This window comes from Pelodiscus sinensis, chromosome 1 (assembly GCF_052426305.1).
Source record: "Pelodiscus sinensis isolate ZL-2025 chromosome 1, ASM5242630v1, whole genome shotgun sequence".
Classification (NCBI taxonomy): Eukaryota; Metazoa; Chordata; order Testudines; family Trionychidae; genus Pelodiscus; species Pelodiscus sinensis.
In genome coordinates, this window is record NC_143052.1 from 91,260,716 (window position 1) to 91,277,031 (window position 16,316).

At 50.0% G+C, this 16,316-nt stretch overlaps 1 protein-coding gene across 4 annotated transcripts in view; it reads left to right on the plus strand.

Annotated features, from left to right (window-relative positions):
* Positions 1–898: 898 nt before the first annotated feature.
* RANGAP1 (Ran GTPase activating protein 1) overlaps positions 899–16,316 on the plus strand; it is a 36,046-nt gene continuing 20,628 nt past the window's right edge. The window contains exons 1-7 of one of the 4 annotated variants that reach the window (XM_089781047.1): positions 1,562–1,714; positions 1,800–1,928; positions 5,409–5,569; positions 7,195–7,322; positions 8,227–8,286; positions 9,008–9,187; positions 9,694–9,828. In XM_089781047.1, the coding sequence (XP_089637173.1) occupies positions 1,810–1,928; positions 5,409–5,569; positions 7,195–7,322; positions 8,227–8,286; positions 9,008–9,187; positions 9,694–9,828 (783 nt within the window). In that variant the 5' untranslated portion in view covers positions 1,562–1,714; positions 1,800–1,809. Of the gene's footprint in view, positions 1,035–1,561; positions 1,715–1,799; positions 1,929–5,408; positions 5,570–7,194; positions 7,323–8,226; positions 8,287–9,007; positions 9,188–9,693; positions 9,829–16,316 lie in introns of those variants that run through there. The other 3 variants (XM_075936259.2, XM_075936276.2, XM_075936269.2) reach the window with 3 other exon arrangements.

Sequence of the window (16,316 nt, forward strand, 5' to 3'; positions counted from 1 at the left end):
TCTCATTTCTGTTCTTTATAGACTGATAAGAGAGTATGTCATGTTGAAGTTGCCATGTCAGTCCCACGATATTAGAGAGATAAGGTAAGTGAGGTAATAATGTCTTTTACTAGACCAACTCCAGTTGGTGAGAGAAATAAGCTTTTGAGCTACATACACAGAGCTCTTCTTCAGATCTGAGGAAGTGGGTCTGGCCCACGAAAGCTCATCATCTAATAAACCATCTTGTTAGTCTTTAAAGTGCTACATAGTCCTGTATTTTGTTTCAGCTACACCAGACTAACACAGCTACATCTCTATCACTGTGTTCACTTGAACACTTCTCTCTTTTAACAACAGACATTGGTCTGCTAGTGACTCACACTCTCATCTCTCTAATGACTTACATCAAAGCATTTAATTGCATCCCAACACATCCATGCACAGGCTGTGTGTGTACCAAACGTTTCTGGTAAACTTTGACAGTCACATGGAGCTGCAGGACTTGCAAGTTCAAAGCTTGGCAACCATCCCAGCTGTGGAACCGGCAGGTTCAAACAAGAATGGAAATAGCTGCTACCCACTCTGAACGAAAACCGCAACAAAACTCCTAGTGACGCACAGCCAGGAACCCACGACACCTCCGATTCTGCCTCGCCTGCCCGCCCTCTCCCTTTTAATAGCCGGCGCTGCGCGAGGCATCCTGGGAACGATAGTCCACGCCGCGTTCTTCTCTTGTGGAACTACAATTCCCGGCCTGCTCCACGGCACAGCGAGCCCCCAGCGCAATGCATCACGGGGCTCGTAGTCTTCTCTGCCGCGCATCAAACCTCACCAGGGTCTCCAAGGAAACCACAATTCCCAGCATGCCGCACGGGGAAGAACTGTCGCCTACGCCACCGCGACGGGCGGGCGAGAGGCCTCGCGAGCCAATCAGAGCCGGGAAAACAAAACTGCCGGGTTTGAAATCCTCCGCCTCCCCCTGCGCCATCGGCCTCGGCGTGACAGGCTGGAGCCGGGCGCGTCCGACCCACACCCGACGGCAGCGCGCGCAGGTGAGCGGGCCCAGGGGCCGCGCGGCTTGTTTACTGTAGGGTCGCCAGGAAGTTGGCGGGGTCGGGGAGCGGGATCCTGACGCTTCTCGAGCCCGGTGTGCGCGGGGCCCCTCCTGGCGCAGCGCCCCGGCGGGGTTTCCCAGCGACTGTGCGGGGGCGTCCCCTCCTGGCTGCCCCCCGACTCGGGGGCGGGGTGGGGGGTGCCCCGGGCGTCTGCTCCTGCGCCCCCTGCCCGCCGCGCCATGCGCTCCGGGAGCCGAGTCCCGCCCGGTTGCTGCGTGGCCCGGCCCAAGCCGCGCTGCTCTTGTGGCTGCCGCTTCCCCTGGGCTCGGCCGCCGGGCCGGGCGGGTGAGTGACTCTGTGCTGCGCAGCCAGGCTTGTTGCATCACTGAGGCTCGCTGGGGCAGCCTCACCTGGCGCGTCGCGCCCTGAGTACATCGCCAGGGAGCCGTAACCGCAGAGAGCAGCCGCGGAAGTCGGGGGGAGGGCGGTCGGAGTGTGTCACCGAGCAAGCAGATGGGCAAACAGCTTCCTGTGGTGCTGTAGCCTTGTGGGTCCCAGGATATTAGAGAGACGGAGGAGTGTGTGTGTGTGTGTGGTAATAGCTATTATCAGATCATCTATTAGTGTGGCTATCTCTGCACTACAGATTGCTTCAGTATAACTTATGTCATTCTGGGGTGAGTGTGATGGGTTGGGCAACCCTCCACCTTGGGTCTGTCGCCTGAGGTGCTGAGACATCACAAAGCCTGTTTTCCCTTACAGCTGTGAGCCTATGTTGTTGAGCCTGTCTCTTCAGCCTGTTGCAGCACAGGGACAGAGCCACCCCCCCCCTCCCCAAATCTGCAGACTCAGGAAGCAGTCCAATGTGAGACCATTCCCAGCACTAGGGATGTAAGTGACTAGTCAGCTACCCGATAAGCATATGCTTATTGGGAAGTCGAGTAGTGATGTGAACCTGTAGTTGCTGTAATGTAGACATATCCTGAGAGAGAAAAACTTCTGAGATCACTTAGGCCACTCATTAGTCAAAACTGAGCTAAGAATTAGGGATATAGAGGGTTAATCAATTACCTGGCAAGCATTGCCCTACCGGTATATTTACCGGGGTAACCAGTTGACTGGCCAGAGCAGCCCCTGCCCACGGCGCACCAGGCTGGGGCCTGGCTAGGCTGAAGCAGCCTCATGATGCAGTGTAGCAGGCCATCCGAGGGGCTGCTCAAGTGTCCCCCTCTTTCTCCAACCCACCCCCCCCCGCCTGCAACATATAGTCAACCAGTTAACATATAGTTTAATTGGTTAACATTTTAAATGGGATTTTACAGCCCTACTAAGAATCCACAAAAGCCTCGTGTGCAATTACCAAATGAAGAAGAATTATCTAATATAGTATGAAACATATTCAAGCAAGATCAGAAGACTGAGTCAATCAAAGTAGGGGTGTAATAGTACAGGCAGTCCCCGGGTTACACGGATCCGACTTATGTCGGATCCGTACTTACGAACGGGGCTTTTCTCGCCCCGGAGGGCGCGGGCGGCGGGACTGCCCAGACGCGCCTCGGTCCCACTGCCTGCGTCTCCCTGGTCTGCTGGGGGGGGGATGCAGCTAGTGCGCCCTTCCCCCCCCCCCCCCCCCCCCCCAGCAGAGCAGGCTTTTCTTGCGGACGCCTGTGGTAGAGCAGCTGGGGCCCTGCTGGTTGGTCCCGCAGCGCCGCTCCTCGGCGCTACTGGACCAATCCAGCAGCACCCCAGCTGCTCTGCCCCAGGCGTCCCCAAGTCAGCCGCTGCTGAAACTGACCAGCAGCGGCTGACTACAGGAAGCCAGAGGCAGAGTTGCTTTGCCCTGGGCTTCCTGGAATCAGCTGCTGATCAGTTTCAGCAGCAGCTGACTTGGGGACACCTGGGGTAGAGCAGCTGGGGTGCTGCCGGTTTGGTCCCCGCAGCGCCGAGGTGCGGCGCTGCAGGGACCTACCCGGCAGCGCCCCAGTTGCTCTGTCCGAGGCATCCAGATTCAGCTGCTGTTGAAACTGATCAGTGGCTGATTCCAGGAAGCCCGGGGCAGAGAAACTGTGCCTCAGGCTTCCTGTAGTCAGCCGCTGCTGGTCAGTTTCAGCAGCGGCTGAATCTGGACGCCAGTTCCGACTTATGTACAAATTCAACTTAAGAACAAACCTACATCCCTATCTTGTTCGTAACCTGGGGACTGCCTGTATGGTCGATTAACCGATAAGCAAAAGCTTATAGGTTAATGCTATAGACTACATGCATTTCCCTCCCCCCACACTTACCAGTACATGTTTTAGCAGACTTACCAGCAGCTCAGCTCAGTTCTGGCTCACACCGGGTCCAGTACCTACTCCTGCTGCGGTTCTTTATTTGAAGTGTATTAGGAGCCAGGCAAGCAAGCAGCCTGGTTCAGTTCCATCTTGTGCTGAGTCCAGGAACTCAGACCCACCTTAGACAGGGGTTGCTGCCACCCCACGCTGCTGCCTCTTTATTAGAGGCAGCAGCACTGGACAACAGGCAGCTGGACTTCAAGGTGAACTGGTTTTTAAACTGGCTCCCCTCATGGACCAGCTCCTGCCTGACACCCTGCACTGCTGCCTCTGATACAGTGACTGCCAGCCCCACCCCTGGGGACTATAGAATAGTCAACTAACCAATAAGAATTCATGAGGTTACTCAACTATTCAATTAACCAATATTTAACATCCCTAAATCCAAGAGAATCTTAGACTATTCCACTGCCTGACGTGGTAAATTTTGCACAGTCCATCAGGAAAAAAGGTGGAAAATCGCCACGTTGCTTGTTACAGTTACAGCTAGACTGGATAAGTACCAGAGATGTGATAGTGTAAATATGTAAAAGCCTGGGTTTATCAGTAAAACTTCACGATTACACATAACCCTCCCCGGGTGCTGCTTCTGTATCCGTCGAGCCGTCCTTCCCCTCCCTGGTATAAATGTGTACCCATACACATTTACCAAAATAAATACATTTTAACTTCCCTAGTAAATAATAATGTACAATGTAGTTGCTTTTGTATTCTGCACCCATGTAGTCTCTGTGATAGGTATTCAGCAACTAAATCTGATAGTAAAACGATGCTGATACGTGAGTACCGGGTGGGTTGCAAGGGAAAAGGAAAAAAAAACGTGTTTAACTCTGGCTCAGAGGAAGAGCAACTCATAGGATTGGACAATGGCTTGTGTTGAAAAGCCATGGTTTTTGGGGAGAAAGGAATACTGTATTGTAAACAGAGTAATGTCTTAAGGCAGCGTTTCCCAAACTATGGTCCGCGGCCCGAAAAAAATGCCGGGCCTCAGCGTGCCTGGTGGCTGCTGGCCCTTAGGCTGATTGACCCATCTGGTTGAATCGGGCCCCGCGCCCCTGCACCCGGAAGTGCCGGCGAGTTAAGAGCCGGGCCCTGCTCCAGCGCTATGTGGAGCTGGGTCTCTCCCCGGCTCTGCCTGGAGTGGGCCCCGCCCCTGCGCGTCCTCTCCGGCCCCGCCCCCAGAGCGTCCCATTGGCCCCGGATGTCTCTGCCGCGCGCGGCTCCTCCTTGCCGCCCATGCGCGGCGTTGCACGTGGGTGGGGAGGACGTGACGTCACGGCCCGGGGTTTTGAAACCCGCGCGAGGCATGTGGTGGGGCCTGGCTGGCTCCGGGTTTGGCCTCCGGGGTCTGAGCGCGGACCCTGGCCCTGCAATGGGGAAAGAGAAGGTGGGAACCGGCTCGTGCGGCGGCGAGGAAAGGAGAGGGGTGGGGAAAGGGGTGAAAGGAGAAGGGGCTTGGGAGGGAAAGGCACCAAGGGACAGGGGTGTGGGGGAGAGAGAGACAAATGCCAGGGGGCCAAGTGCAGACCATGAGGGAAAGGGCAGGAGGGGAGGTGTCAGTGGGAGGGGGGACAGGGTGATGCTGGGAGAAGAGAGAAGAGGGTCCCCGTGTCAAAAAGTTTGGGAACCCCTGTCTTAAGGGATGTTGTCAGGTAGTTCAGCTGCCTTTTGCAATGTTATTCATTGAAAATAAGTATGGGGCTGTGTCCACCTCTTGCTACACTCGCCAACTGCCTGATGACATCATTCTGTTGCATGGCAGGAAAATGTTATATATAATTTCGAGATGACTAAGCTAAAACTTTTCCCTGCAGGATCTCAATACTGAAACTGACCAATCCAGTCATGATTGTTGCTTAGATTTTTTTTTTAAGCTTAATCAACTAGAATATTAACATAGTGTTGTTGTGGGTTTTTTTGTTTGATTTTTTTTTTTTTTTTATTTTTTTTTTTTTTGGCAATCTGAAATGCTATTTTTAGTAGAGATTTAACCTGTGTTTCTTCAAATTGAGGTTTTGGATTTATTTTATCTTGACAGTGTACTTCCTTTAAATCAACACGTCTTGGAGGTTGGTGAAGTGGAGAAAATGGCGTCAGAGGACATTACTAAGCTAGCAGAGTCACTTGCCAAAGCTCAAGTGGGTGGAGGGCAACTGAGTTTCGCAGGCAAGAGCCTAAAACTCAACACTGCTGAAGATGGTAAGAAGAAACATTGTTGGGGCAGTGTCTCCCCTGGGATGAGTGGTGATGCCATCCCAAAGTTGTGTGTCATGAACTTCTTCCTAACCAAAGGTGTCTTGACACCGCTAATTTCAATGTGTGAGAATCTACGTCAGTGGTGGGCAATCATTTTTTGATGGGAGGGCACTACAAGAATTTGGTAAAAGGTCACAGGCTTCACTTTTCTACACTGTTAATGGAGGAGTGCAGGGTCTGGGATGGCGGTTGAATGCAGAAGGGAGCTAGGGGATTGGGATGTAGGATTGGGGATGGAGTTTGGGTGAAGGAGGGGGCTGTGACCTGGGTCAAGAAGTTGGGAGTAAGAGAGAGGGTGGGGTGCCAGGTGCAGGCTCTGGCTGGGATGTGCTTACCATAGATGGCTACTGGCTGGCAGCCCAGCAGGACCCTCAGGCGGGCTCCCTGGTTGCTGCAGTCCCACAAGCCACTCAAAACAGCTGGCTGGTAGGACAAGAGTGTGTCTTTCTGCGTTGCATGTCACTTGAGGGACAGAGGGGTTTCCGTGTACTTCCTGCACAGGCAAAAACGGCTCCTGCAGCTCTTATTGGCCACTTTCTGGTCAGTGGATGCTGCAAGGATTGTGCTGCAGAAGGGGGCAATGCACAGAGATCTCTACCCCTCAAGGGGCATGCCTCTTGGAGACAGACACTCTGGCCCCAGCGGCCAGCTGCTTTGAGCAGTGTGTGGGGACACGGCAGCCAGGGAGCCTGTCTGAGGGTCCTGCTGGGCCATGGGATGTTAGTGGCCTGAGAATCATGGCAAGCCAGATCCTAATGTGTGGTGAGCTGGACCTGGCCCACAGGCCATATTTTACCCCCTTCTGGTCTATGTAATGTGGCAGGGGGGTGCCAGGGTCAGCCATCTGAGAAATGGGACTTCTGATAGTGAGGCAACCACTTCCCACCTTTCCCCCAACACACTAGTCTAGCATCACTGCTACAGCTGGAGAAACTGATTTTGATTCTCCCTGATAGTTGTCAGGTTTTTTTTTTTGTTCTGGGAGTGATGATTGTCCTTACACGCACATTGATGCTTTAAATTGCTAGAGAATTTCCTCCTACTCTATAAATGCTTCAGAAAGACTAGTAACTTTCGGAATGATTGAAATGCCAAGGGATACTATCAATACCTTACAAGCGCTGGTCAGGGCTCACCTGCCTGCCTGTGCAATCCTCTTCTCTCTAAGATAGAGTGCTTCAGTTCTTGGCTCAGTCCCAGACAGCTTCTTGTTTGCTTGGAGTGCTCTTCCCCCTGTACACCTCTCTTTAGGATAAAGCATTTGCTGGGGTAGTGATGTCTTTGTCTTGCAATGGCAGTTGGGGGAATAAATCCCTGAAGCACATAAGAATTTTATTCTGTACTGCACACCTGGAAATAGATTGTACTCAAAACTGACTGATATTTCCCACTAATTTTCATAAGAATCATCTTTCTTTCCCTCTTTGGAAGTGCAAAACCATGTTAGTTGTGGTTAAAAGTCCCGGAGGCTGGAGAAAATAAATAGTGATGGGAAGAGAGACTCTTCAGCCTGCCCTCGTACGGTGTTAACTTTTCTCTCTTGTCTCAACTATGCTTGCTCTGTGCAGCCAAAGAGGTGTCTAAGGAAATCGAGGAATTTGATGGCTTGGAAGCCCTGCGCTTAGAAGGCAACACAGTGGGTGTGGAGGCAGCAAAGGTCATTGCCAAAGCCCTGGAGAAAAAAGCTGAGCTCAAGGTGAGATCTTCTAGTAGTACAGAAGGGGAAGATAGGAAATATTGATGAGATGCTGAAGGTCGGTCTATTTTTGAGCACTGATCCTGGACATGTCCCTGCAGGAGTAATACAACCTTCAAATTCTTTCCTTGTCCCACTAGCAGATAAGAATAGACCCAGGAATACTAAGCTTGTGTATGAATAAGGGATAGCGAACCCTCAGGACATCATAAGTTGGCTTAACACTTGCTGAAATGCTGCATATCAGCCATAGGCGATTCTCCATAGCTGAAATAAGAAAGTCATGAGAGAGGTCTCACACCTGCGTTGTCCTGTGTAAACTGGAGGGGAGCCCTCCGGTAATGCAGTGTGGCCTCTTAGGGTTGTGATCTCATCAGATCTTTCCTACTTGGGAAAGACTTTAAGCAAAACTCTAAATGCTGGAGGAAATAGCAATGGAGGTTCATCAGGATGCTCTCTCTCCCTTGAAATACTCTTGCTTAGTGTTGAGGAGAGTACTGTGCCATGGCAATGGTAACTCTCAATGAAACACAAACCAGAGGCCTTGACCACTCGTGGTTGCTGAGGTTTCTAACATCAGTCTCATAAGTTTAGGCTCCCATATCCTGACGAAATTCTCATTCTGTATCCTTCAGTTTCCACTGTATGTGGTAATCTTCTCTTATGTCCCTAGTTCTTGTGGTATTGCTGTGCACTATTAAACAGTCGCTGAATTCTACCCCAGAAATGATGGTGTTCCGTGGTGAGTGAAGTAAACTATATAGCTCTTTTTGGTACAATGAGGAGAGGCACCAAAAGTGTAAGCTCTAATATATCAATTCCCCTGTGGAGTGCAGGAGGTTACGGGACCTTTGCGTATGCAGCTGATTTGACGGTCATATCCTCTTTTCTTCTCTCTCTTTAGAGGTGTTACTGGAGTGACATGTTCACAGGGAGACTGAAATCTGAGATCCCTTTTGCTCTGGTAAGTGGGAGAACTGGGTCTGAAGCCTGACTTGTGATTAGTCTTCCCTCCATCCTTGTGTTTACATTGAAACTGTACATCTTTTCCATGGATCAATATACTGTTAGAGACCCATATTCAAGCATAACTTTGCTGATAAAGCATGAGCATGTATGGATTTCCCTCTCCCCTCTATCTCTGGGATGATGGGCAGGAGGCAATTGTATAAGTACTTTCTAGCTGATCTCCTGAAAAGCAGCTCTTCCTTGGAGGAATAACAATATGGGTAGGAATCAAGAACTCCAGAATAAAAGGATACCCTTTTGAAGGCGCAACAATCAGAATGATCCTGAGGTGAATCATGAGGTGTCTTCTGTGATCTTATAATCAAAAAATATTGCTCCTTTAAGTAACCTATATTTGCATCTGTGAAACTTGGTGCTTGGGCAGGTCTCTGAAATGTGTATGGCTCCTGCAGCCTTCGTTTAAAAAGGCCTGGATAACTTCATGGTCTCTAGTACTTACAGCTGTGCAAATTCAGCTAACCGCATCAAATCTCATGCTTGAGGGCGCAACCAAACTGCGTTGGCAATCGGAAAAGATTCCCTCTCCTTTTGTGGAGCATTGTGTAATGTACGGTGTGCACTGGAGATGTGCTCTTTCTTCTGAAGCATAGGCTTATGGTCTAGATGGGCCTGTGGAGCTATGTTGTTAAAAACCAAATCCTTTTGTCTCCTCACAGATTGCCCTTGGAGAGGCACTCATCACCGCAGGTTCCCAGCTGGTGGAGTTGGACCTGAGTGACAATGCCTTTGGGCCAGATGGGGTACGGGGCTTTGAGGCACTGCTGAAGAGTCCTGCCTGTTTCACTTTGCAGGAGCTCAAGTTGAACAACTGTGGCATGGGCATTGGAGGTGGCAAGGTGAGCGACGCTTCTCAATCCCTCCTCTCTTGCATTTGTCATTCCTTAAAGACTGGGTGCTGGAAGCTAGGGGTCCAACTTGTCTTGATTGCCATCATACTGATCTCATGACATGTCGAAGATGCAAGTTGGCCTATCCCAATACCTGCACAAGAGAATGATGTTCTTCTGTCCACGCCCAGTGCCTGAGTCTGGCTGTAATGGAGGATGTTCTTTGACGTGTGAAACCAAAGCCTTGCCAATTCATAGTCACTGAAGAGCCAGAGTTGTTTCCCCGAATTCTGTATAGACATGGTAACAGGATTATTGCATTTTCATGATGTAAAATTCCCTCTCAAGTGACTCCACTGTTAATGTTATGTAAAGTTGGTGGTATAGAATGGTTCCTGTGCTCCACAACAGAAGCACCTTCACTTCAGTGGTGTCCTAAATGTTTCCTATATATCGAGTTCATAAACCATTTCTGGGATGCTATAGTAATGTAAAGCTGTTAATGTCCTCTCTAGATCTTAGCAGCTGCCCTGAAAGAGTGTCACAGGAAGTCAAGCACCACGGGCAAACCTCTTGCTTTGAAAATATTTGTGGCTGGTAGGAACCGTCTGGAGAATGACGGTGCAACTGCACTGGCTGAGGCATTTGGGGTAAGCTTCAAAGCAGGAATTCTTCAGAGGGGGACATAGATGTGTCAGATATGTGTGGGTGCTGGTTCTGGTAGTCATGGGTGAGCAGTGTGTATTTAGACCCGCATGCTGAAGAAACAAGCATTGAGGAGAATTGTGTGCATAAGGTACTGGCCGTTGGTACATCTTTTCCAGAGCAATCTGTGTGCTGCTAAAACAGTCAAGCATTTTGAGGATGTTAACACCAAGAAAAGGAGAGGACTTGTTTAGAGGAGGCCTAACAGAGGAATGGGATAAAACTGAGCACAGAAAACATAGGATGCATTTCCATCCTGAATACCCCATACTATAACCTGCTAATTGTTGGGTGAAGTGATGTGTCGCTTGAGCACCTTAATACTGGACAGAATAAATGGTGCAGCTGGAGATTAATGTGGCCCTGAGAGGAGCTGGAGCAGATGACCAGTTAGGTCTCTATCTCTAATCACTGACTGGTAAAAGCCAGTGCTTTTTTGTGATGGCATGCACCGGTACAGCGTACCGTCACCTTTTTTGGGGAGCACTCGCTTTTCTCCAACAAAGCTGGCCCTGGGAGCACTAGTAAAAAAAGCACTGGTAAAAGCTATGTCTGAGCCAGCTATCTCCCACAAATCTCCTGTATGGAGCTCTCCTGTCTGGTGCCTCTCTTCTTCCCTTAGCCCTGGTTCTGCTCAAGCTATTAGTACTGCATTTGGGTGGGGGAATGGAAATTGTGTTGTCTGATGTCCACCTTTCTATCCAGCGAGCATGAATGAGATTGGAATCTGAGTTAGACTTGTGGTAGCTTTTGGGGTCTAAGGAATGAGGAGTCTTCACCTTTCCTCACCAGCAAACCTTACATTGCCTTCCCCTTTCCTCATGTGGCCTCCGTGTCCTAGATCCTTTGTGCCTGACCTCTGGTCACTGTGTGCCTTTCAGCTAAAAAGCCCATAATGATTATATACAGATCTGGCAAAAATTAAGGATTTAAATTCAGTGCCTGGCAACTTGGTACGCTTTCTGGAAAGCTGATGCTCTCCTGAAAGACTTGATGCCCTCTGAAAGCTCTTCTGAGCAGAAAGTGTCTGTCTTCATCTTGTCTTTCAGCCAGGAGTGCTAAGTAGGGGTGGTGTCCATGAAGGGACTAGGTGTCGCAACACATACACCTAATTTTTAGATGCCTAGACAGTCACGGGAACAGCACAGCATTCCACAAAACCAAATTGGGAACCCAGGCCACTAACACAATGACTGGGGGAGTCAGGAGCCTAAGAATGTGATCCATAAAAGCAAATGCCCTATGAAACAACGATGATACAATAACTCCTTGTGTAAAGTTGTAGTAATGTTCGTGAAAAATTCTGCTTTAAGCAAAACTGTTAAGCGACTCCATTAATTTCACCATAAAAATTAATGAAAATGTGCCGGGGGGTTGGCTACTGTGAACTTCATTTTTTTAGCAGACAAAAGGCAGTCTAGGCAGTATATGCATAAATTGTTTAATGCTTATACTATGTAATACTGTACACAACAATGATTGTGAAGTTGGTTGAGATACATGGTGGAGTCAGAGGGTGGAATATTTTTTACAGTGAATGTCTTCCTACTAAAGTGCTAGTTCATTGGCTGAACCCCCCCCCCCCAGGTTTAACATGGTAATGTAACCTCCTGCTGTAGAGCAGGGGTAGGAAACTTTTTTTGGGGGGGTCGGGAGCCACACACAAGTAAGAATCCCCTGGCTTAAGAAGAAAGACACTCCCCACATTCCCCTTGCACACCAGAGCCTAGTGGGGCCTCGTGGGATCCAGGCTAGTAGATTTTGTGTGCTCCAGCCCACGGGGGGCTGGAGTGCCAGCATGGGATCCCCAGTACTAAGCCTCTGGAGCTGGATCCAGGGAAGCCAGCAGTTACATCCAACCCCTGGCCCTGAGGTTCCCCACCCCAGCTCTAGAGGCAGCATAGACTGAAGCAGAAGGGAGGAAATACAATAGATACATGGCAATGGCTTTAAACAGTTCCCTGTAGAAACTGAACATGATGATGAACCCACCCTGTCCCATTGGAGTGCACCAGTCTCTCCTGTAGATGATGCCATGTATGGTTGTACAGTGCCAAGGAGTGTTTGTGTGTCTGTAACCACTACCAGGTGAATTTGAACCTGAGACCTCTGGAGCCGAGTATAGGAGCCTCTACCCTCTGAGCTAAAGGCCAGCTGGCTCCCAACCCAAGCTGTTGAGGTTTCTTGGTCTTAAATGTTGCTGTGGTCTAGGTACCACTTGCATTGCTCAGTAACCACACTAGGGCTATGTCTACACTTGCGGCATCTTGCGCAGGGGTTCTTGTGCAAGAAGTCTTGCGCAAGAAAACGTCCACACTGCCATGTGCGAGCTGTGCTTTTGCGCAAGAGCTCCCATGGCAGTGTGGACACTCTCTTGCGCAAGAAAGCTCCGACGGCCATTTTAGCCATAGGGCTTTCTTGTGCAAGAAATCCCTGCCGAGCGTCCACACTGCCCTCTTGCGCAAGAGCTCCTGCACAAGAGGGCTTACACCTGTTAAAGAGCATAGCTCTTGCGCAAGAAGCCCTCTCTTACTACGCTGTACTATAAATTTCCTTGCGCAAGTGTGGGTGGGCTGTGGGGACGCTCTGCAGTTTCTTGCGCAAGGACGGCCATACTTGCACAAGAAGCTGTGAGTGTAGACATAGCCTAGGGGTGTGGGCTACACGTGCTAGGGATGTAATAGTGTAGTCAATTAACTGGTTAATGGATAAGCAAAACCTTATAAGTTAATGCTATAGACTGTTAGTCAATGGCAAAACTCCCATTAACTTTGATGTGGCCCATTTTTCACTCTGAGTAGTTCTGTGGTAGTGAGTGCAGGATTGGAGCTTTAAGGTTTTACTCCTTACAAGCCAATATTCACACAGCAAGATAATCTCAAAACAATATTGTTTTCAGTCACCAAATTCTATTTTTATTTTGAATATAACGTCTTGAATTTCTTCCAGATAGCCAATAATTTATGCATTTCCCACCCCCTACCCTTACTAGTACATTTTTTAGCAGGCTGGCCAGCAGCCTGGCTCAGTTCTGGCTCATGCCAGATCTATAACCTACCCCTAGCTTGCACCGGGTCTAGGAGCTCAGACACCACCCCCCTTAGACAGGGGCTGCTGCCACCCCGTGCTGTTGCCTTTTTATCAGAGGCAGCAGCACTGGGCGACAGGCAGACAGTCCACAAGGGGAGCTGGTTTTTAAACTAGCTCCCGTCGTGGACCAGCTCCTGCCTGGCACTCTGCACTGCCTCTGATACACTGGCTGCTGGCTCCACCCCCAGGGACTATGGAATAGTCAACTAACCGATAAAAATTTGAGGTCATGTGACTATTCAATTAACCGATATTTAACATCCCTAGTGTGTTCTAGAGAGGGAGTGCATTGTGAGGATTTAATAGCGTAGTCAATTAAACGATAAGCAGATGCTTATCAGTTAATGCTAAGCTACATGTATTTTCCTCTCCCCACCAGTACCCCCTCCCCACCAGTAATTTTTTAGTGACCAGAAAATTCAGCCACAGCAGTCTAGCTGTGATATCCTGCTTTGTAAAGATGGTGTGGGGGGGGAGAAGCGGGGGGGGGGGGAGCATTGGCACCCTCTTCCCCCTCCTAGCAATCAGGAGGCTCCTGGAAGCAGCTCCAAGGCAGAGGGTGGGAGGGGCAGCTGAACTGCAGCTTCCCAGCTGCATACCTTATAGCAGGGATGGGGAAGCCTGTGGCTTGCTTTCATCCAGCCTGCAAGGCTCAAATCACCTCCATCCTCAGCAACACAGTGGGATGAGGCAATACTGGCACTCCAGCCACACACCAGATCTCTGAGCCTCAGCACTCCCCATGTGTCTGGAGCTTCAGTGCTATCTCCTCACTATGGGGAGAGGGAACCCTGAGCTTCTCAGGCTGGGTGAAGGGAAGCCATAGGCTGCATCTGGTCCCCAGGCTCTTCCTGGCAGCAGGAAAGAAGCAGCTCCCTATGGCAGCACAGGGAAGCTCTCTCCCTGTGCTGCTTGCAGGCTCCACTCCTGTCATTCCCATTGGCTGGGGATAGTGGCCAGTGGGAGCAACAGGGGAGCTGCACCTGCAAGAATAGTGGTGCAGCGCTGCTAGTGCCCCCAGGAGCTATGCCAGGTAGGCATCCCAATTGCCCATCCTCAGCCTGCTCCTGCACACCCCCCACTCCTTCTCAGACCCAGCACCCCCAACCTGCTCCTGCACCCTCCCTCTTGCTCAGACCACCCCCACCCTGAGCCTGCTCCTCAGCAGCTTCTCCTGCACACTGAACCCCTCATTTTTGTCCCTATCCTACTACCTGGGGGGGCCCACAATCTACTAGTTCCAGGCCCCAGAAAATTAATCCAGCCCTGATGAGAAACCCTGAGCCTCAACGCTCCCCTGCCTTGTGACATTAGGTGTCTATTTTTTTCCCCCCCGCATCTCAGTTGGGGCCATGTCAGTGAAGGTGGTTTTTTTTTTTTTTTTTTCTTTTCCTTCTTGTGTGTGTGTGCCTCCCCATGACTGATTTTTATTTTCATGGTGGGTCAGTGGCCCCTAACCCAACAAAGGTTCCCTACTTTCCCCTTAGAAGGAACTTAGTGGAGCTGTTGGGGAGGGGCATGCAGCCCCCAATGCTTCAAAGCCCCCATAAGGCCAGGCTGCTTTTCCAGAAAATCCTGCAAGTAGTGGACAAAGCAGACAGCTAAACAAGGTTATCAGAGAGCTTTGCACAACTTTAAATGAGCATGTGCTCTATAGATAAGCAACTGTGGCAAAGTTCTGGCTGTTTCCCATGGGTCCTGCGCTCCTTAGGTGGTGATTATATGTCTCAGAGGCTCACTGTGACCCTCTACACATGAACCCATTCTGGGCAAAGAGCCAAGATAGCAGTGGATCCAGTGCAAAGGCTGGGGCAAAGTTGCCAAGGGGGAGGGAAAAAAACTGCCCCTTTAAAAGGAGCCCCGGATTGCGTTCGGTCGAGGGGCGGGAAAAAGAAAGCTCTGCCCCTTTAAGAAAATGCATTTAAACGTGTTTTAAGGCTTTTTGGCCACAGCAGGCTCCCGACTCCATTTTTCATTCTATATCTTTCATGGCCGCACTGGACAGCTCCCCTGCCCAGGTCAGCACAGGGGGCCAGGAGGAGAGGACCATTTTGGGGGGCGCAGGGATGGCTTACGAGCCACAGGAGGGAAGGGGGCTTTGCGAGCCGCACCCGGGAGTGGGGAGAGCTGCATGCGGCTCGCAAGCCTCAGGTTGGCCACGGCTGCTCTACGCTGCTTCTTATGTTTTTCTAGTGGTCAGGGTTACAGCTTATTGAGCTATTTTCATCACTGGGAGAGATCCCTCTGTAATTCCTGGATCTCCTTTTCCTAGAATTAGTTCTTTCTGTGGTGTGGGGAGGTTGGGGGGGGAACCCAGGCCCACCCACTATTCCGGCTTCTGGCTCAGGGACCCTAGGCAGCAATAACTGCTTGGGTTTTTCCCTCTAGCTCCAAGACAGCAGCCTTTTCTCTGGGCCACTTCCTCAAGTGTTCCTCTGGTACCTGACTGAATCTTTCCCTTCTCAGCATCTCCACAAACTCACTTCCTCCTCTTCTCCTTCCCCTGCCTTTCTGACTTGGGGGAAACCTTTTAAAGCAGCACCCCAGGCTTTAATTGGCTGCAAGTGTCTGATTGGCCTGAAGGAGTAGGATAACTATTAACTAGTTTCTGGTGTCTCCCTGCCTTAATTTTGAGGCAGCAGACCATGGGAGCTTATTCAGGGAATAGAAAACTGTTTATCCAGCACTCTGTATACCTGCCCTCTATTAGACTGCAGCAGCCAGCTAGCGTGGGTCTGTCACACAACATGGCAATGTTAATTGAGGAGTTACTGAATAACTGAGACATGATATTTTCAATCTCTGGACAGAAAGCTTAAAGTCCCTCACAAATTTCTACCATGTCTTGAACTACCATATGCCCATTAAACGCTCTCTCTGGAACACTTCCACACTAGCATCAATTTTTCTGGACACCACGTTCAACTTTACCAATGGAACCCTACAGACAACACGAATCCCACATCTCAACACGCTTACCTTCATAAATGCAATGACCACCCCAAAGACACTAGAACTCTTATCTACAGCTAGATACTCAGCTACCACAGAATATGCTCTGAGGATGGAGTTAGGAATATACAATTTAACACACTCAAAACTGCCTTTCCCAAACAATTGACTCTTGGAATAGGCCATCTAAATAGCCAGACAGGACCTGCTTCAATACAGAAATAACACCCTCCCTACTTGTCGCCTACCAGCCCACACTGGATCTCAAATGCGATATCTACAAACAGCTATAGGTTCAACCTCTCTAGTCTGCCTTTCTCAGATTCAGCAACATCCATGGACCTGCATGATTTTAGTTAGCCAGATGTCCATGTACAGTGGGTGTGGTCAT